Source organism: Trichosurus vulpecula, chromosome 9 (genome assembly GCF_011100635.1).
Source record: "Trichosurus vulpecula isolate mTriVul1 chromosome 9, mTriVul1.pri, whole genome shotgun sequence".
NCBI lineage: Eukaryota > Metazoa > Chordata > Mammalia > Diprotodontia > Phalangeridae > Trichosurus > Trichosurus vulpecula.
This window is the reverse complement of record NC_050581.1, coordinates 57,351,554-57,373,470: the sequence shown is the minus strand read 5'-3', so window position 1 is coordinate 57,373,470 and position 21,917 is coordinate 57,351,554. Positions and strand designations below refer to the sequence as shown.

At 43.4% G+C, this 21,917-nt stretch overlaps 1 protein-coding gene across 1 annotated transcript in view; it reads left to right on the top strand.

Moving 5' to 3' along the window:
* Positions 1-394: 394 nt before the first annotated feature.
* Positions 395-21,917, top strand: part of C9H16orf96 (chromosome 9 C16orf96 homolog) — a 61,111-nt gene continuing 39,588 nt past the window's right edge. The window contains exons 1-10 of the mRNA XM_036737465.1: positions 395-587; positions 1,164-1,429; positions 10,490-10,594; positions 13,452-13,532; positions 13,812-13,898; positions 14,762-14,870; positions 15,144-15,459; positions 15,604-16,199; positions 16,310-16,413; positions 17,352-17,450. Coding sequence (XP_036593360.1) covers positions 395-587; positions 1,164-1,429; positions 10,490-10,594; positions 13,452-13,532; positions 13,812-13,898; positions 14,762-14,870; positions 15,144-15,459; positions 15,604-16,199; positions 16,310-16,413; positions 17,352-17,450 — 1,956 coding nt within the window. The remainder of the gene's footprint in view (positions 588-1,163; positions 1,430-10,489; positions 10,595-13,451; positions 13,533-13,811; positions 13,899-14,761; positions 14,871-15,143; positions 15,460-15,603; positions 16,200-16,309; positions 16,414-17,351; positions 17,451-21,917) is intronic.

Below are 21,917 nucleotides of genomic sequence, written 5' to 3'. Positions count from 1 at the left end.
AAGGCACTAAGGATGCACATAATACCACCTTAACATTTTACAGATGAACAATTTGAGGCCCCTGTGGATGAAATGAGTTTCCCAAGGTCACTCGGAGTTGACAACAGAGTCAAGAAAAGGACTGAGGCTTCCTGATCCTCAATCCAGTGCTCCTAATTGGCATGCAACCTGTAATGGGCTCCTGGGCTGTCTGACTTCTGAATGTTCCTTGGTATCCTAGCAACATGAAGAAACTTCCTCTCAGCAATGACTATGGCTCACTAGCCCCGGAAGCCTCAGAGGGTATGTTGGGACAGGCTTTATGGGACGACCAGAATAAGTGAGAGTTAACAGATTCCCACTGTGGCTGCGCAGAGCATTTAGAGTAAGGAGCTCCCTTCAAACCAGGGACAGAATGAGCTTCACCATTAAATTCAAAGACCTCCTGAATCTTGCAATAGGCACCCCAGATCGAGGGGTGGTGAATTTCAATGCCCTGCATATGTTGCTGCATAGCATCATAGAACACCTCAACCTGGAAGAGCAGATGAAGGTTGTTCCAGGGAATGAGAAGGACTACCTTCCACCTAGCCCCTTCCAGGTTACATCTGAAGAGACGCCTGGGCTGAAGCCTTGGGAGAAGCCTTGGGAAAAGCCTTGGGAGAAACCTGGGGAGAAGCCTGAAGAGAACCTTGGGGAGAAGCCTGGGGAGAAGCTTGGGGAGAAGCCTGGGGAGAAGCTTGGGGAGAAGCCTGGGGAGGAGCCTGGGGAGAAGCCTGGGAAGAAGCCTGGGAAGAAGCCTGGGGAGAAGCCTGAAGAGAACCTTGGGGAGAAGCCTGGGGAGGAGCCTGGAGAGAAGCCTGGGGAGAAGCCTGGGAAGAGGCCTGGGAAGAGGCCTGGGAAGAAGCCTGGGGAGAAGTCTGGAGAGAAGCCTGGAGAGAAGCCTGGGGAGAAGCCTGGAGAGAAGCCTGGGGAGAAGCTTGGGGAGAAGCCTGGGGAGGAGCTTGGGGAGAAGCCTGGGGAGGAGCCTGGGGAGGAGCCTGGAGAGAAGCCTGGGAAGAGGCCTGGGGAGAAGTCTGGAGAGAAGCTTGGGGAGAAGCTTGGGGAGAAGCTTGGGGAGAAGCCTGGGAAGAGGCCCGGGAAGAAGCCTGGGGAGAAGCCTGGGAAGAAGCCCGGGGAGAAGACTGGGGAGAAGCCCGGGGAGAAGGCTGGGGAGGATTCAGAGGAGAGTGAAGAGGATATATTATACCATACACCATCCGATAGGATTATCAACACCTTGGACCAGCGGCTCTCTCTAGTGGAAAGCCAGATGGCCTTTCTGGAGGCTCTGCCCTCTACAGAGCAGCTGCTAGAAAGCAGTCAGCCCTTCAAAAAACCAGCCCAAGATATGTGGCAGATGTTGAAGCTCAGAAAAAAGGTAGAAGGGAATGAAGAAGGAATGACAAAGGTAAGAACATCTCTCCACTGAAAGTTTTTTTCCCCTCTCCTTTCTTCCCCTATAATAATCAATTCAATACCCATGTAGCAATCAGCTGCTGGGTGGCACAATTGGATATAGTGTAGGAATTAGAATTAAGAGGACCAGAGTTCCAATCTGGCCTGAGGCATTCACTAGCTGTGTGACCCAGGGCAAGTCACTTAACCTGTCAGCCTCAGTTTCCTCAACTGTAAAATGAGAAGGATAATTGTATCTAACTCACAGGGTTATTGTGAACATTAAATGAAACAACATCCATAAGTGCTCAGTAAACCCAAAAGCACCATATAAATACTACCTATCATTACTCTGTGCAAGGCACTGAATATATAGAAATAAACCACAGTCTCTACTGTCACAGAACTTACAACCCAGCAGGAAGGCTAAAATAGTATACAAGTAACTCTGAACCGAGCAGAGTGTGAAAAGTACAAAGGAAAAGTCCAGGCAAGTGCTATTAAAAATTTGAGAAGCGAGAAATCACTTTCAACTAGGGGCATCAGAGAAGGTTTTTTAGAACTGACAACTGAATGCAGCCTTGGAAAGAAATAGAGGAGATGTGAACAGGCAAAGATGGGGATGGGGAGGCCATTCCAGGCATGGAGGATAGCATTGATTTGGAAGAGGGTAGAACTTGAAGAAAGAATGGTTTACTAACCAGTTTCAGTTTGGTGGGAACAGAGAGGGCATGAAGAATTGTGTGAGAGAGGCTAGATTGGTAGGTTGGAGCCAGTTTACACAGAGCTTTAAGTACCAGATTGTGGAGTCTATGTTTTATCTGGTAGGTGTTGAAATCTCTTGGAGATTTTTCAGCAAGCCAGTGACTGCGATCAAAGTTATACTGTAGTCCAGTGGTGTCAAATTCAAACAGAAACAGGAGCTACTAATCCATATATAAGATCCCTGTGGACCACATATTGACTTAGTTTTAAAATGTAGTATCATCTATGTTTTATTATATTTTTATTTATTTTGTATTTCTCCATTACATTTTAAAATATCTGGTTTGGGCCATACAGGATAGTGTTGTGGGCTGCATGTTGGACACCTCTGCTGTAGCCCAGTTGCCCTGACTGAAGCAGGGAAGGAGGGATCTGAGCAAGGAGAAGAAGGAGACCAGTTAGGACACTCACCATCCTCCAGAAAAGGGGTAGTGAGTCCTCACTGGCTCCTGTCCTATGCTGTTCCCCTTGAGCCAGCTAATGAGTGTTTCTCACATTAACAGTGTTTTCTGAAATTTGCTGTTTATTAGCCATCTAGTTAAGCCAGTCAGTTGGTGCTGCCAAGCACTGTGCTAGGCACTAGAGATACAGAGAGAGATAATCCCTCTCTCAAGGAACCCCCGATCTAGATGATGGAGACAACATGCAAACAGTTATGTACAAACAAGTTATGTACTGGATAAGTAGGAAATAATCAACAGAGGGAAGGCACTAGAATTAAGAGAGATTGGTAAAGCTTCCTATGGAAGGAAAGGTTTTATCTGGGACTTGAAGGAAGGTGAGATGAGAGGAGAGGACATTCTTTGACAGACTCATCCTCCAATTCAAGTCAAGTTAGCAAGTATATATTGCGCATCTTATATGTGTAAGTAGCATGTTGGTCATCAAGAGAATGTAAAAGAAATATATGGTATACATAATCCCTGCTCCCAAGGAATTTGTTATTTTGTTGGAGAGACCAAAATAGCAAACACAAAGAATCAGAGAAGAATATAAGATAGATACCAGCCTTTGAGTCAGAAGACCTGGCTTAAGTACTGACTCTGATGCATACTGACTCTATGACCATGGGCAAGTCACTTAGCCCCTCAGTGCCCACCAGGCAATTCTTGGAGAATCTAAATCACACACAATTGCTGAGCTTTACTAGAAGAGGGAGTTTCCACACTAGAAGTTTCCCACAATAATGAAATCATAGATCTAAACCAAAAAAATAAAAACAAAGGATTATATATAATTAAGTGCTAAATTGGATAAGACCAGCTGTCAAAATTGCGTGATATAGATAATATGGACAGTTATGAAGACATAACTATTATCTGTTATACACACTATTATCTACAATTATCCAAAAGAGTTAATAGAAGAGGTAGGAGTGGAAAGGACCTCAGAGTTCATCTTGTCCAGCCTCTTCATTTTATGATGAGAATCTGAGACCCAAGGAAGCTAAGTAATTCACCCAGGAGTCTGAACCTGGGTCATCTGATTCCGAATCAAACTAACGCTCTTTCTATTGGAACTAAACTGAGACAAATGATGATTTCATAATTGCAGAACTACAGAATTTCAGGGTTGGAAGGAACCTCAATGGCCATACCCAAAAGGAATTTCCATTCTAACCTACCTGACAAACAGTCATCCATCTTTTGCTTGAAGATCTCTGAGGAGGGAAAACCCACTATTTCTCAAGGCAGCTCATTCCACTTTTGGACAACTTTAATTGTCAGGATGCTTTTTTTGATATCAAGCCTATACTTCCTTCTTTGCCACTCCTACCCATTTTTGCTGGTTTCATCTCTCTGGGGACAAGTAGAACAAAGCTAATCCTTTTACTACACGACAGTTTCAAATCCTTGAAGACAGCTAACACATTCTTGCTTACCTCAGTCCTTCAGTCTTCTCCAGACTAAACATCTCCTGTCTTTCATCTACTCCTCATATGTCATGGTCAAAATTTAGCGATCAAAATTTATATTCCTTTGGGCAGAGCACTCACATATCTTGGGGTTTATTGCTAGATTTCTTTTATGAGGACCATTCCTTAAACCCCAAATCACTCTGGCTCTCACTGATTGGCCAATAATAGGTCCCAACCCAAGCCTCATTTGCTTATTGTTTGGGCTCAGCTAGTTCAGAGTGAGTGTGAATTAGCAATTGTTTCTGTTTTGGCCAGAAACCTTGAGGGTCTTCCACTCCCAGATTGATTTTTTTTTTGACTAGGTAAAAGAGGCCATTCTTTGCCTCATTTCTTACCTAACCTTAATCACTGAATGGGCGTTGCTTCAGTCAAACTAAGACCCGGGAAAGACCTTAGCTTCTTAAAAAGGCCAAGGTTTCCCACTGCATCCTGGAGCCATCTCCAGTTGTTCTGATCTGTGTCTTGTCCCTGGGCCCAGATGGCTTTGGAGGAGAAAGTGAGGCTGGTAACTTTGCACAGCCCTACCTCACTTAAATCCACTTCACTTGCAAGTCATGGCATCACCTTCCTGATGTTATGGTTTTCTTCGAGAACAAAAAACAGCAACAAGAGCAGGAGTACTAGTAATGGTAGTTCTGATTAACTTAGGGATTTTTGTCAATCAGGGTGTATTCAACAGCTTTTCTATATGTTATCAAAGACCGCAAGGGCAGCCACTCCTATTCACTTCCAGAGAGAAGACAATATTAATTCTAATACATAGATATATGCCTATTACTATACTAAGCATTTTGGGGATATTTTTAAAAGTATAGTATTTATTTTACTCACAAGGAACTTATGATGTCATTGAGGGGGCATTATTTGGTTAAAAAATAAAATAAATGGTGTAAGAAGCAAGTATTATGGGATGTAAGAGTATCCTAAATACTTTCTCTTAGATATAACTCCATAGGTCTTACTGCAGAAATAGAGTGTCAAAAATTACTTACCCTGAGGACAAAGAAACCCCTGGAAATTGGTTTGGTTCTGGTTTAGCTTTGAGAGGATCAACACAGATCACAGCATGTTCCTGAGACAATGGAAGGGATTGAGCCTAGTAGAATAGAGGGTTTATGTTGGGTAGTAGAAGATACTGTGACCCTATAAGTGAGAGAGTTGAGGGAACTATGTTATGATGGCCTCTGAAAGTCAATCAAAAGAGCCTAAACTTGATATGACTCCAGAAAGCACACTTGTCATACATCTTGAAATGTGCAAGACTTAGTTGGATGGCTTATAAATATGCCTATGAGTAAGTTGAAGCCATCAGTGTCCTTATGCTCCTGGGCTACCTTCCTTCTCCTGCCTTCCTAAAAAAGGCTTTAACTTGCCATGGTTGATTAGGTTGAGACATGGGTAGACCATTTACCCAATGGCAACTCAAACAGAAAAACAAAACAACTTGGGAAAAATTCAAGTGGACAAGCTTGGACATGGCTGCATAGTCCTCAAGAGGGCAGTTAGTCAAGAAGAGGAATGCTTTATTGTTAATGAATGTTGCCCCCGTAAATACTTTGGTTGAGGTTGCTAAGGTTCACTTTGAAGGGTGCTGTCATGGTTGCTAGATTCCAAGTTTGTTGAACAAGATTGGTTAGATGTGTGTGCCTCCTAGCCAATGAGAACACTGCCAGCTCTGTAAATGAACATATTTTCACAGAATCACAGGATTTTAGAATTGGAAGGCACTTCAGCAGTCATTCAGTCCAGCTGAGGCCTGAAAAAAAATCCCTTATACAACTTATACAAGTGATCATTCCGCCTCTGCTTTGAGATTACCAGTGAGGGAGAATCCAGTACCTTCTGAAGCAGCAATCCATACACTCAGCATCTTGGACAGCTGTAATTATTGGGATGCTTTGACTGATATTAAGCCTAAACTTGTCTCGTTCCAATTGCTATCCATTGCTCCTAGTTCTGCCTTCTAGGACCAAGCAGAAAAAAAAGTCTAATCCCATCTCTCTGGGAGTGGAGAGAGGAAAGGATAACTGGGGAAGTTTTGGTGATATAAAAACAAATGATAGCAATGACAATTTATTTAAAAAAGAAAGAAAAAGTCTAATCTTGCCAGCCCTTTAATTAAAGTGAAGATATCAATCGTGTGTCCCCTAAGTCTTCTCTTTTCTAGGTTAAACGTGCTAAGTTTCATCATGTGGCATAAACTTAAAGCCTTTCACCATCTTGAGTTGTTTCCTCTGGACACTCCAGCTTTTCAGTGTGCTTGCTAAAATGTAGCACCCATAACTGAACACAATATTTCAGGTATGGTTTGACTAGAACAAAATATAGTAGAATTATTAGTTTCTGCATGAGATTATAGAAGCTTTTCTTGGCTTCCACACCACATTGTTGACACATATTGAGCCTGTAATCTACTAAAGCCCCCAATATTTTTCAGACAAACCACTTTTTAACATGTCTCCCCAGTCTATACTTGTGAAGTTGATGGTTAGAACCCAAATCTGAGACCTTTTGTTTATCCCCATTCAATCTCAAATCATTTGATTTAGCTTTAGCCAAATGTTCTAACCCATCAAAACCATTTGGGATCCAGACTGTTCCTGCAGTTTGCTAGTCATCCCTTTCAGCCTCGTGTCATCTACACATTCCACTAGCATGCCTTCTTCCATGTCATTGATTTAAGGCATTAAACAACACAAGATCAAACATAAATTCCTGGGACACTGCAGTGGAGACCTCCCACCAAGTTGACATGGAATCATCAATGATTACCCTTTGATACAGACCATTCAGCCATTCAAGCCTTTCAGTACACAAGATGTGTGTAGCACACCTGTGATAGGTGTAGTTCATCAGAGGGAGCTAGGAGTTTTCTTGCTCTCTACTTACAATGTTTTCTTGTTCTCTTCTTTGAGTATCAAAGCTCTATTAATCATGTTCATTCTGAATTTGCCTAAAAGCAACATAATCTAGCACACATCTCTTTCTTTTCCACAAGAATAACATGAAAGACTTTATCAAATGCCTTGTTAAAATCTAGAATGTACCTTCCCTCATCTAATAGTTAAGTAATCCTATCAAAATAAGAGAAAGGATTAGTATAGCCTGTCCCATTCTCAATGAAGATTTAATGGCCTTTTGTGGTGACTGCTTCCTTTTCTAGCTATTCAAGATCCATCCCTTTTGTAATATTTTTTGATTTTGTCAAGTGAAACTCACTGGCTTATAGTTTGCAGAATTTATTCTCTTTCCCTTTTGGAAAACCAGATCAGTGGCCCTGTTCCTATCCCATGGTACATTACCCATTCTCCATGATTTTTCAAAGATTGTTCATGGTGGTTCTGCTAGCAACCCATCTGCCTATTCTTTCAGCACTCAAGGATGTAACGCATCTGGGACAGATGACTTTCTGGCTCTCTCCTTACTCAGATATCAGTACCCTATTAGTCATTTTTGCTCTCTCCAGTCCAAAGATTATTTTCTTTAGCAGAGAAAACAGAAGTGAAATAAAGATAAGAAATAAACTCTCTGTGCTATCGTTTATTATCATCACATCTACTTCTAGCAGTTCTCTGGCTTCTGTGATCCTCCTCTTCCCACTATCACTTAAAAAAAACACCAAACCCCTCTTTTTTTTGTCCTTAGCTTTTCTACTGAAATTTAGCTCATACTAAGATTTAACACCTCTGGTGCTGTTCTTACAAGATCATGCCATGCTTTTATATTCATCCTCTATTACCTGCTCTTGCTTTCATCTTCTGTACCTGTCTTTGAAAATCTGAGTTGGTTGTTAGGTTCCATATGCATTCTCATGAATCTCTTAGACAATTTTCCCTGTCTTCCACATAGGAGTTATCAGTCAACAAGTATTTATTAGCCAACAGCATTTTTTAAGTGTTTACTCTGTGCCAGGCACTGTGCTAGGTGCTGGGGAATTTTTTTTTTCTGTTAGCATCTTCAGAATTTCCTTTTTGATACCCTTTAAAATAACTTGAGTTACCCCGGTGTGTCATAGTATCAGAATTAGCAATCCTTGTAGATCCCTTTTACAAGACCTCCGTGGTTAATGTTGGGTACGGGATTGTGGTTGGCAGGGAGGGAAGGCTGGGTTCCAGCTCCCAGGTGTTACAATGTTCCCACTCTCATCCTTCCTCTGACCTGCCTTTCAGCATTGCTGAGGCCCAAGACACTCTTCAGAAAGAGAACTGCAAGTCTGGACAAGTATAGATTCTAGCTACCCCAGATGTGGCAACGGTGTGTTACATAAGCAATCCTCCTTAGAGTGGTAGCTCCCTAGAGCTCCAGGGCCCTTCGCTGCCACGAAGCATACATGGTCTGTAGACCCGCAAAGCCTACACGGGAGCCTGGTTGTCACAGCAGTCTGGGAGAGTGTTGTGGGAGACACAGAGGGCTGCTCTGCTATTGGTGCATGTGTGTTTGTTTATGGAATAAAGTACTAGGAGAGTTTCTTTCCTTCTAGCTTTCCTTTATCTAACTGACTGTTTACTACAGGGGTCCCTAAACCTTTTTTGTAAAGAACAACTGGTTTTCATTTTCCTGCAACAATATTCTTTTTTGGAGGGGGGAAGGCAGGGCAATTGGGGGTAAGTGACTTGCCCAAGGTCACACAGCTAGTAAGTATGTCAAGTGTCTGAGTTTGAATTTGAACTCAGGTCCTCCCGACTTCCTGCAATAAAAACAATAGTGAGCATTTCTATATCACTTTAAGGTTTACAGAACATTTTATACATGTTACTTCCTTTGATTCTTACCACAATCTTGGGAGGTAGTGCTATGATTATCGCCATTTTGCAGATGAGGAAACTGAGGCAGAGAGAGGTTAAGCGTCTTGCCCAGTAAATGTCTGGGGTGGGATTTGAACCCAGGTCTTCCTGACCCCAAGTCCATCTCTCCATCCTACCCTACGCACCACCTAACTGCCTCATCTCATGATCCTTTAGAATCAGAAAGGGAGTTAATGCTGCGTGGCCTTGAGTGCATTTGGGGAGTGGATATTGTTCCTCGCTTTTGGCTTCTCGCCTCTAGTGACCCTGATAAATCAGGGGTGAGGAGGTATGGCAGGCAAGCAGATAAGGCTTTGAAATCATCTGGTCTACTGGTCGGGGATCCCCGGGCAAACTTAACTCTCCAGGAAACCACCTCTTCCCCATCCTATTGCAGCCCAGTCTGCCTCGATTTGCCCATCATGCCACTTATGAGATAACAGAAGCAACAATAACACCTGGTTTAAATTTTGCAGCGTACACTTTACATGCCTCATCTCCCAACAACCCTGTGAGGCAGATGTCAAGTGTCACCTAGCTCGTGGCTCAAAGCATAAGACGGCTTTCATTGAGAGAGACCAATCACTCTGTGTATGCTCTACACCTGAAGTGATAAGCAAAGCTGGCAAGAGTTTGAGAGAGAGGAGAGACCTTGGGTTTGAGAGAGAAGACATGTGGCTCCAGGCACTCCTTAGGTCTCTGAAGAGACGATGACTCTGGGAAGAAGCAGACACCTTGATAATGTCTCTGCCTCCTGCTTACTGCATTAGAATCTTTGGGTTGTCTCCCCTTGGCTGGGATCAGGGGCTCTTTCTCCCTCTTGATTGAACAGAGATATCTTGCTTCCAAGTGAAGAGCTCATTCATTCTATTGTCTGGTACAGTTCTCATTTGTATATCTGATTTTTGTTTGCTATCAGCTCGGATAAATGGTTTTATTTGCTGTTTTCTGTATGTGTTCTTTGTGGAACCGGCATTTGATAGAAAGGAGGTTATGCCTTGGATATTAGATTGGGCCATTCTTTCTCATTAAGGCACATAAATTAGGAGCCCAGCTTGAGCCTAAAAGTTATCTTCCCTAGAATAACAATATTTAGGGAGGCAGAGAGATATGATATTTACTCTTTCCCTAAGAAGAACACAGTGGTTAGACTCTGATCCCAAACTCCTGCTTCCCCTCCTATCAGAAATCCTTTTGTCTTAGACAAGGGTGGGTGGAGGAGATTCTAGAGATGTCCATTCATGCAAGTCACATCTCGCCACACCTGTGTAGAAACACATCATTCATGTGTGCGAAACATGGCACACCCCACCCCCTACACACAGATGAAGAAGCGGAGCTTGAGAGGGGTTAAGTAACTTACTCATGAGCTACTAAATGACTGAGCTAAGAATCGGCTTCAGTTATCCATCAGTGACCCCTGGGCTTCACCCACTTCAGATCTTGCCCTCAGAACCCTAGTGGCTTTGGAGCAGTCAGACCACCTACCTCTATTCACTCTTTCCTCAACAAGCATTTTCCTCCTCCTTTGGCCTCCTCCTCTATCTCCTACATCAAGTGGATGACCCTCTCCCCTTTTTTTCCCTATTATCACCCTCTTCTCCAGGCTATGGAGACACTGCAGGAGCTGCTCACCACTATGTATAGCCTCCAGTCAGACACAGATGGCTTCAGGATGGAAATGGAACAACTGAAGGAAAAGGTTGACAAGGTAAAAATCTCCCTAAAGTCTTCTGTCCCAAGTGAAGATACCTCTTAGCTCTTGTAGTGGGAATTCAGGTGTGAGGGGAGCTCCTCTCTGGGAACCCCTCTGTCCTTAAATGCTAATAGAGTACTGAGAGAGGAAGGAAAGGGGCCTGGACTCTTGTCCTCTGCCATTAGCCTTTGCCTGTCAGGATGGATCACAGGACGGGTGAGTTTTCAATAGTAATAGCCAGTGCTGATACAGAAGCACTTTATGCTACCTTATTTGATCTTCGCAACAACCCTGGAAGATAAGGGCTTTATTATCTCCATTTGACTGAAGCAGAGAGGAGGTGAGTGACTTGCCTGGGATCATGCACCTAGTAAGTGTCCAAGACAGGATTTGAACTCAGATCTTCCTGACTCCAAGTCCAGCCATTGCACCAAAGCAAAGGGAGGAGGGTTTTGTTTTGACCCAGTTACCTGACCTTTTTCCCACTAAGCGCTCTGGTGCTCTTAGCAGTCGTTTCTGTTTTGCCATTCCACATGATAGCGCAGGGCCATCTCCGGTCTATATCTCGCCCCTGGACCTGGATGGCTCCGGAGGAGAGAGTGAGGCTGGTGACTTTGCACAGTTCTCCCTCACTTAAATCCAGTTCACCTGCAGGTCGTGGCATCACCTCCCTGATGTCATGGTCCTCTTCCAGAATGAAGGACAAACAGCAATAGTCAAATACCATACTACCAGGTAAGATCGTTCTGTGTGTAGAACAGCACGGTATATTAGAAAGATCCCTACATCTGGAATCGGTAGCAACTCAAATGAGAATTCCGGCTCTGACATTGATTGTGTCCCCGTGGGCGAGTCTCTTAATCTCTCAGATTCCTGGTTTCCTCACTTGTAAGAGGAGGATAAGAATGCCAATAGTATTCCTTTCAGAGAGGCAGTGTTGGCGTAGTAGATAGAAGGCTAGGAAGACCTGGATTAAAGTTCTGCCTCTGAGTCTGTGTGAGCACAAACATGTCACTTAACCTCTTTTTTTTTGGGGGGGGGGGAAGCAATCAGGGTAAGTGACTTGCTCAGGGTCACATACCTAGTAAGTGTCTGAGGTCCAATTTGAACTCAGATCCTCCTGACTGCAGGGTGGCTGCATTCGCTGCGCCACCTAGCTGCCCCGCTCAAAGACTCTTAAGTTAGAGACAGGTTGCTCCTTACATTGGTGTAGGGAGTTTCCATACCGAGAATTCCATATACCAGTAAAAACACAGATGGATCCAAACAAATGCAACGGAAGACTTACGTCATGGGGTTATTATAAGGCTAAACTAAGGTCTTGTACGTTAGGTGCTTTGCAAGCCTTAATTCATTAAAACATGTTTGATTGTTGATTGTGTTGCTAGCTGTATGCTAGGCATTGGGGTCGCAAACACAACAAGGAAAGTGTCTGTCCCCAGAGAGCTTACATTCTGCCAGGGATTACATGACATGCACACAGAGGCACAGTAGAAAGAGCCCTGAATTTGGAAGCAGAGGACTTGGGTTCAAATCCTGTCTCTGCCACTTATTTATGTATGCATGTACTAATAAGGTCCAAACCTGTGAAGTCCCTGAAATCAGGGGAACCTCCTCCTAATACAAATCATAATTGTCCTGCAGCTTAGAGTCTTAGAGAGGGACCCTGGGCATTTAGGGGTTATGTGGCTGGCCTGAGGCTACTCAGATTTAGGCAGGACTTGAACCCATCCTCCAGAACTGGCTATATCTTGCTTCCTTTCTAACAAAATATAAACAGAATAAATAAAAAGATAGCCTTAAAGCACCATATTAATAATTATTACCTAATTAGTAAGATGTCACATGGATAGAGCGCTAGACTTGGAGTCAAGAAAACATAAGTTCAGGGGTAGTTAGGTGGCGCAGTGACTAGAGCACCAGCCCTGGAGTCAGGAAGACCTGAGTTCAAATGCCACCTCAGACACTTGACACACTTACTAGCTGTGTGACTTTGGGCAAGTCACTTAACTCCAATTGCCCTGCCTTCCTCCCTCAAAAAAAAAAAGAAAAAAAAAAAGAAAACATAAGTTCAGATACTGCCTTGGATCCTTAGTAGCTGTGTGATCCTGGGCAAATCACTCAACCTGAATCTGGGGGTGGGTACAATTTCCTTATTTGCAAAATGGGGATAGGAATAGCACCTTTTTTCAAGGTTGTTATAAAGATCAAATGAGATTACATATGTAAAGTGTTTTGCAAACATCATTCTAATTGCTACCTGTTTTATGCCTATGTGATGTGTTGCTGAGCCATCACAAAAGACAGTAATAGAAGGGAAGTGCAGGGGGTTGGGATGGAGAGGTTCCTACACTGCACTCCTCAGATTCCATTCAGTGTCCCACTGACTATTCATCTGACTAGTGGCAGTGTAAATTACCAGAGGTGAATATAGGGAGCCTTCTTCTGAGGGTACTATGTTTAGTTTATCACTGGAAATATTTTGGGGTAAGGCTTGCGCTATCCCTCACATCAGAATACATAAGCAAGCTTTTACTTTTTCTAAGTCAGGTTCCTCAGTCCTTGGCTGGAACTTAATTGGGAAGAAAGATGGGGTGGAGTCAGATGAAAGAAAGGACTAAGGGCAAACCAGTAAAAGTTTCTGAGTAAAGCAGAAGTGGTAATGTCCAAGGATAGGCTTTCCTGATTAAAGGGGGCTGGTCTTCTATTTCAAATTCTTGACCAGTAAATATGATGATTAGAACACAAACTCTTCTATTCTAGGCTCAGAAGCAGGTGGGGCTGGGTAAAATAAGCTTTCTATTCTATTCCTATAAAGAAGGAAAGACTAGGATGAATCACTCAGAGCCTACTCTTTTGCCTTGTTTAACAGATCAGCCTAGATGAAGGAGATAAATATGCCCAAGAATTGAAAGATCAACAGGAACAGATGAAAAATCTTCAGCTTGCCATGGTGAGATCCTGTTTCTAGAAGAATTTTCCCTACTTCCTTTCCAGTTTCCCTTCAGCACCACTAGGCCTTATTCTTTTCTATTTAGGGAAAAAAAAAGAAAAGGAAAAAAACCACCTAAAGACCTGAGGAGGTGAGGTGTACGGGGTGTGGGGTGGAAGGTCCGGATAGATTCAGGTTTAGAAATGACAGTGTCTGCTATGAGCCTCAGAGTATAATACAGAGAAGACCCTACCGTGACTGCTATACCTCACAGCACTCTTTCTCCCCAATCCTATACAGGAAGATATCAAGAATAAGCTTCACTCCTTCCCTGATGGAAGTGATATTATGCAGTGGACCACCTTACATGATGCCATGTATTCTCAAGTGAGTGACTGGGACTTGGGACAGGGGTATGTGTTAGGGAGGGGAGCACAGGAGGATGTTAAGGGCTGGGAGGAGGAGTAACTGGCATCATATGGTTCAAAATAATAGATAGATTAGGGTAGAAAGAAGACAAAGGTTGTTCCAGAACCAACAGGCTTTATTCTTTTCTACTTGTGGCAAGGAGGAAAAGAAAGCTGCTCAAACGCCTGAGGAGTGGGAGGGTATAGGGGGTGTGAGGAGGAAGGTCTGGATACATTCAAGTCCAGGTACAAAAATGTCTGCTGCAAACCCCTGAATAGACTACAGAGAAGAAGGTGACTGCTGCACCTTATAGCACCCCTCCTCCCCAACCCTGTACAGGATGATGACCAGAATAAGCTTAGCCCCTCCACTGATCAAAGAGATATTGCACAGCGGACCATCTCACAGGATGCCATGTATTCTCAAGTGAGTGACTGGAACTGAGTACAGGGAGGGGAGCACAGGGTTGTGTTAAGGGCCAGGGGGAGGAGGAGTCACTGGCACCATATGGTATGAAATAAAATATAGATTAGGCAAAGATTATGGTATTAAGAAGACAAGGGACCAGAACTGAATGGGAGGGACATGGGGGATTACAGCATTAAGATTGAGAGGGATCCATTGGGAGCCATTAATAAAGAAGAACAGAGGGTGATGCTGGGGCAGGAAAAGGAGAGGGCAAGGGCAGTTTAGGTAAAGAAGTTGTCTGTCCCTGTCCCTTTTTTGTCCTGAAGCCCCAGCCTGAGTCTGCCTAGCTCAGCTTCCCTTATTACAGATTTCTTCCCCTCATCTCCTTCCTTCCTGGGTCCACTTTGCTTTCCCCTGTGGTTCTACTATTCTAGGCTGACACCAAAGAGACTTCTGAGAGGGCTGAAGCTAAGACCTCTGAAGTTACCCCTGAAGTTACCTCTGAAGTTACCCCTGAAGTTACCTCTGAAGTTACCCCTGAAGTTAACCCTCATGTTACCTCTGAAGATGCCCCTCAAGTTACCCCTCAAGTTACGCCTGAAGTTACTTCTGAAGTTACCCCTAAAGTTAGCCCTGAAGTTAGCCCTGAAGTTACCTCTGAAGTTACCCCTGAAGTTACCCCTCACTTTACCTCTGAAGTTACCCCTGAAGTTAACCCTCACGTTACCTCTGAAGTTGCCCCTCAAGTTACCCCTCAAGTTACACCTGAAGTTACCTCTAAAGTTTCCTCTGATGTTACCTCTGACAAAACTCCTAAAACACTTAAAACTCCTAAAGCTCCTAAAACTCCAAAGACCAGAATGCCACCTGTCAAGACTGCCCGACAAAGAAAAGATACTCTGTCATCCCCTCTTGGTAAAGCCCTTGTTTCCATGGGCATCAAGGTTGGCCCAGATACTCTTCCTTCTATGGGCATTGCCATTGATCCAGGCATCCTCAATGCCATGGGCGTCACCACTGATCCAGAGACCCTTGCTGCTATGGGCATCACTCCTGTCCCAGGTGCTGGCTTGGCAACTACTGGACAGCCAGGCACCACTGCTGCCTCTAGCACTGGCCAATCATCCATTGGTCTGTCATCCACTGGCTGGTCATCATATGCTGGCCCACCATCATCCACTGAGCCACCATCATATGCTGGCCCACCATCATCCACTGAGCCACCATCATCCACTGAGCCATCATCATCCACTGGCTCACCATCATATGCTGGCCCACCATCATCCACTGGCCCATCATCCACTGCAGGGCCACCACTGGGTATTTCCCCAGACCTCAGTTGGAATGCTTCATCTTTCCTTGATACTTTGGGCATCACCCCTGATGAAGCCACCCTTGATGAACTTGGCATCAATACTAATAGGGACATCCTCACCACCTTGGGTTCCACAGTTGATCCAGCTACCCTTGTGGCACTAGCAATCCTCACTGGCAAAGGCTTGCCCGCCAGCCTGCGTCTACCAGCTCCATTTCCAAGTTTGCCACAGGTCCAAGGCACCACTACTAAATCAAAAACCTCTGTTGTTCCAGAGAGCTCCACCAGCCCAGATACCACAGCTGGTGAGGGCACCTCAGCATCAGTAAGCTCCCCTCACCCCCCTGCCAAGGTTTCCTCTCAGTTGACTCAAGATACATCCCCAGCCAAGTCCCTTAAGCAACTGCTGATAGGTCATCCTTTGAGTGCAGAGGGAAAAAGACTAACTGCAAAGAAGTCTGTGGGAAGCTTGATCAATTTATCAATAGAATATGATAGCCTAAAGGAACAACTTGCCAAGTTGGAAGAGAAGGTGCAGCAGCAGGCTAACAGTATAGGTGAGTGCCAGTTTTAAGCTGGACTTGAAAGAATCTCCCTTCCAGATTTCCTTCCCTCCCTATCTTCCTCTGTCCTGCTCTCAAGAGCTGTCCTTAATTTCTGCTTTTAGCAAATCTTCAGTTTCTAAGTTCTGTTGGGCTCACACCCCGGCTAGAGACTGAGATGAGCACACTGCAGGACAAGATAAATATTCTCCAGGAATCAGGACAAAAGGTTAGTATCCCAATACAGAGGATACCCTCTGATAATACCATAACGGGGTGAGGGTGGGGAATGCTTTACATATGGGAAAAATGCTTTTAGGGGGCTAATGTGAATTTCCTGCTAGAGAGAGAAGTTGGGGCAGTTACCCCAAAGCAGCTTCCTTTATATAGATAGTGCATTTCCCTGTGTAGCCCCCTATGTAGTATGATAAATGCTGCCTTAGAATTAACTTCCTCAAGGCCAGTCTTATCCTGGTTTGGGGATTGGAGATTTGGAAATTTGTGTGTAAAGGTGAGGAGTTGTGGGCATTCCCTATAGAAGCCTAACCAGAGAGAAGGAAGGTTGTTTGCTTCATGTGCTGTCACCCTTTTAAGAAGATTAAGGGGAGACAGGACTAGGGCAGGTGGTTTAGATTCTGGGTGGGGAGGGGCGGGAAGCACAGAAGGGCAAGCCTACCACTGGTTTTGCCCACTATGTACTTGATACTGAATACCGATTTAGTTCTCCATAAGTAAGGCTTCAGAAGTACAGGGGGAAAGGACTTTAGAGAGTGGACATTTCAACTCCTTCATTTTACATATGGAGGGAAAAAAAGTTTAGAGATGGTAAATGACTTACCCAAGATCACAGGATCAATCTGTCACAGAGCAGAAACTCTGAAGAAGGAGGAAGTGGCAGCTAGATGGCATAGTGAGTAGAGCACTGGCCCTGGAGTCAGGAGAACCTGAGTTCAAATTTGACCTCAGACACTTGACATACTTACTAGCTGTGTGACCTTGGGCAAGTCACTTAACCCCAATTGCTTTGCCTTACCCCCCTCCCCCCCAAAAAAGGAGGAGGAAGAGGAGGAGAACCCAGATATGCTTTTTTTTTAAAGTCTATACTACCCTGGATGTATAGCACAAAATTTACCCCACTTTCTCCCTCCCCCCCCCTCTCTCTCTCAGACTAAGACTTATGAGCAGCATTTGGAAAAGGTACAGGAACACTGTAATCTGCTGGAAAAGGTCACCGAAACTCTACAGGATAAAATGGAGGATATCAAGGTGAAATGGGATCCTGGAAGGAGGTGGGTGGGAAGAGAAAACATTTGGTTCTATCAGACTGTCCCCAAGAACTTCTGGTTCTGAGGAGTTCAGAAACCTCACCCGCACTCTTCTTCCCCACTTGGAGGTGGTTTAGGAGGAGGACATTGAACTACAAACATAGAACATTTGCTTCTACCCATAGTTCTGCTACATTCCTTTTGGAGGAATATATCCCTTTCCTACTTAGGTCCTCAGTTTCTCAGTCTGTACAAAGGGAAAACTAATATCTCAGATCCAACACAAGAAGGATATCTGACATTATTTTATGAAATCTGCCATATGTAAAGTGAAATACAATTTAACGATTTAAATTAGGCAGCCTTCAAATTAGGCAGTTCCCTAGGTGGCACAGTGGGTAGAGTGCCAGGCCTAGGGTCAAGAAGACTCATTTTCCTGAGTTCACATCTGGCTGCAGAGACTTACTAGCTGTATGACCCTGGGCAAGTCACTTAACCCTGTTTGCTTCAGTTTCTTCATCTGTAAAATGAGCCAGAGAAGGAGATGGCAAAGCACTCCAATATCACTGACAAGGAAACCCCAAATGAGGTCATGAAGAGTGGGACACAACTGAAACAACTGAACCACAACTAAATGAGACCAGCTTTAAGCAGAACGCAAAGGCCCGACCTCTTTTTTAGTTGGGCTTGTCCAAGATGCTACCTTAGTAACTTGTTCTCATGATTGTCTAGGCAGAGCTGTGCATGACTCATCCCCAAAGATCCAAAAGCCAGAATGTGAGCAAACACTATTTGGGGTGGGAGTTGGAGATGGGGAGCGGGGCAGACCATCTTGGAGGCAACTTCCTTGTTTTAAAGCATAAAGAAGCAGCCTTCACATAAGTAACCCACCTAGAGAAGCTTGGTACAGTGGGAAGATCATTGGCTTTCAAGTCAGAGGACCTACTTGGACACTTACTACAGGGGTAACCTTGGCTAAGTTCTTTTACCTCTCTAGGCTTCAGTTTCCACATCTGTAAAATGAAGGATTTAGGCTAGAAGATCTCTGAGATTCCTTCTAGTTGTAAAGTTATGATCCTATGATTTTCCCTAGGAAGCCTTGATCCAATGGACTTAGTTTAGGAAGAATTCAGAAAGATCCTTCCAGGGCCTTGGCTCATCCATAGAGATGTGCAACTGGGAAAATTATGGGATGAGCTCCTCTCTAACCCCACCGCCGCTGTTTTCATAGGAAATCGAGGTGAAATAAATAACGGCAATCTTGGGGGCAGAAAAGAAGCCAATAATCACAGCCAAAAAAAGCTATATATATGTATCTATATGTCAGGACATGGATAGCAGGGAAGGTCATTGGTTACCCGGCATCATAGTTAGTCATTGCATTGACCAAAGTTCTTAAGTCTTTCAAAGTTTTGTCTTCAGAGTATTGCCGTTACTGTATAAATTATTCTCCTAGTTCTTTTCACTCCACATCTGATCATAAAAGTCTTCCAAGGTTTCTCTGAAACTGTTGCACCTTTCCTAGTTTCTTATGCACAGTAATATTTTGTTACATTCATGTACTGTAATTTGTTCATTTGCTCATCAATTTCCCAATTGATGGGCTTGCCCTTGTTCTCTAGTTCTTTGATATGATAGAGAATTTATTGTGGAAATTACTACTGAACCTCTGCTCTCTGGCACAAATTTTATTGCAATAGCTATTGACATAGAATACCTAAATCCAATATTTCCCTCTCAGGTTACAGCATTCCTGACAACCATTTTCATGGATGGCAACCTCTCTACTCTCCGTGACTCTTTTCAGGACTGGAATGAAGGGCTCAATATACTCCTTGCTCTTCACTACCATTTCCAGCTTTTACTCTGTCACTATCATTAATCTCTTTTGAATTTCATTCCTTTTAAAGGTATCACCTCCCCCCACCCTTGTCTCAATAATTTACTAGCCTCTAGGACACTAGTATGCCTTTCTTAATACATTTATTCATTCAACAAACCTTCATTAAGCAGATGTATAAAACACTTCTGGCAACTGAGGAAGATACAAAGTTAAGCATAATTCTAGCCCTTGTGGAGCTTACATTCTAATACGGAGCATTTGACATGTAATTATGATACCAACTAATATATGAGAAAAGCATAAGAGTTCCAAGCAAAGTGTTATGTGAAGTATTGAGGTAGGATTATCAACTTGGAGGATCAGGGAAGACTTCATGAAGGTCATGGCTTTAAGCCAAACCTTAAAAGACTAGCAGGATTTTAACAAGGAGAGGGTTTGGGAAAGGTATTCCATAACCTTTGCTACTCCTCAGAGGCAGGAAAAAAAGGAGTAGAATCTAGCTTCCCAAACTGTATTCTCTGGTGTTACCAAAATACTCAGTCATCAGTAGATTTTGATTTTGATAGCTACAAAACTAACTGGGGCAAGTTGCTAGCAAGCTAAGATTGCTTCACTATGACTACCTAAGACCAAATGGTGCCTCGACTGACCCATGCCACTTCTTTTTATTAAATTAATTTTTTCAACAAAAATTCATTTTTTCTCCCCCCTTCCTCAACCCCTACTCCAATTGAGAAAGAAAAAAAAATCCCATTTTACAAATATGAACAGTCAAGTAAAACAAATACCTAAATTAGCTGTTTCCAAAAAAAAGTCTCAATCTACCCTCCAAGTTGAAAATATTAAATTGATTCTGTACCATTTTTATTGATCCTATTTAGAGTTAATTAATTTTGTCCTATAACTGCCTTAGTCGCAACTATTTGCCTCTGAACTTAGTTCAGAAATTGAGCTGGCCTGTAATGAGTTAAATTTAGAAATCCAGTTCTCCTTTTAATCATGCCTCAGCTAGTAACCAATCGTGTTGTCCACAACCCCATGATGCTGCCAACCCTATAATTAACCAATGGTATTCTTTCCCCACTTATGAAGTCCTCTTCTTCTTTGTTCTGTATTCCCCCAAAACTATAAAAGGGGAGCTGCCTTCTGCTCCTGGAGGGAAAGAATAATACTTATACTAATCCAGGGTTGCATACGATGTAGGCATAAGATCCAGGCAAGTGCTCTAGGAAAATTTGAAGAGAGAGAGAACTAGGGAATGAACTCAAGGTGGTTGGCCAGGGAAAGCTTCACAAAAGAGGTATATTGGAGTTAAGTCTTGAAGAAAAGGATTCTGAAAAGTGGGGGGGGGGGCAGGGAATGTGAAAATGAGGTAGGAATGCATTCCAGACATGGGGTTTTGCTTGAGAAAATCCTGAGAGGCTATCCAAGAGGAGAGGGTAGGCCTCAGGGTTAAATACTGCCTTAGAAAAGAGGAAGGAAAAAGCCCCAAGGTTTTGTCCTAGGCCTTCCTACCTTTTCTCTCTCTATTCTCTTACTTCGTGACCTCATTGGCTACCATGATTCAATTATTATCTTTATTCCAATGACTTCCAGATCTATATAACCAGTTCTATTCTGTCTCCTGACATCCAGGCCGTTATTATCAACTACTTCCTAGACATTTTTAGCTAAAAGTCCTGAAAGCATCTCAAATTCAATATTGCCTCCAAACTCAATTGTCTTCTGAATTTCCCTATTTCTGCCTTGGATACCACCATTCTTTCAGTCATCTAGGTTCACTACTTTATGTCCTTCTTGACTCTTCACTGTTCCTCAACACATAGATCCAGTCAGTTCACAAATCTTGTCATTCCTATCTTCACATCTCATGCATCAGTCCTCTTTTTAATCATCCCCACCATTCCATTTCAGGCACTCCTGTCCTCTCTAACGGACTCTTACAATCACCTTCTAATTGTTTTCCCCTACCTCAGATCTCTCTGCTCTTTAATCCATCCACCTCACAGCTGCCAAAATAATTTTCCCAAAGAGTAGATCTGACCATATTATTCCTCAACTCAGCAAACTCCAGTAGTACCCTATTATCTCTGGGATCCAATAGAAACTCCTTTTTTTGGCATTTAAAACTTTTCTTAAACTTGCCCTTGTCTACCTCCCAGCTTTATTACACATTACTCCCCTCTACTACAGTGAAGCCAAACTGCTTGGCTCTCCATCCTGCAGTCCTCAGAATATGTTTCTTCCTCACCACCTCGTCTTGGAATGCTTGGTTTCCTTCACATTCAGCTCAAGGATCACCTTCTGCATGAGGCCTTTCCTGATCCCTCTAGTTGCCTTCTCCTCTAAGGTTATCTTATATCTGTTTCATGTGTGTTTTGTGTATGCCTATATGTAAGCATATTGTCTGCTCCATAGAACGTAAGCTTCTCCAGGGCAGGAAGTATTTTGCTTTTGCCTTTGTATTCCCAAAGTCTAGCCCAGTGCCTGGCACTTGACACTATCATCTCCTCAAGCTATTGTTATGCCTTTGCTCCTTTTTACCAGAAAAACTCCTTCAAATTACACAATCAAACAAGTTTTTATTAAGCACAGGGAAGGTGTTGTTTTTTTTCAAGGATAGAA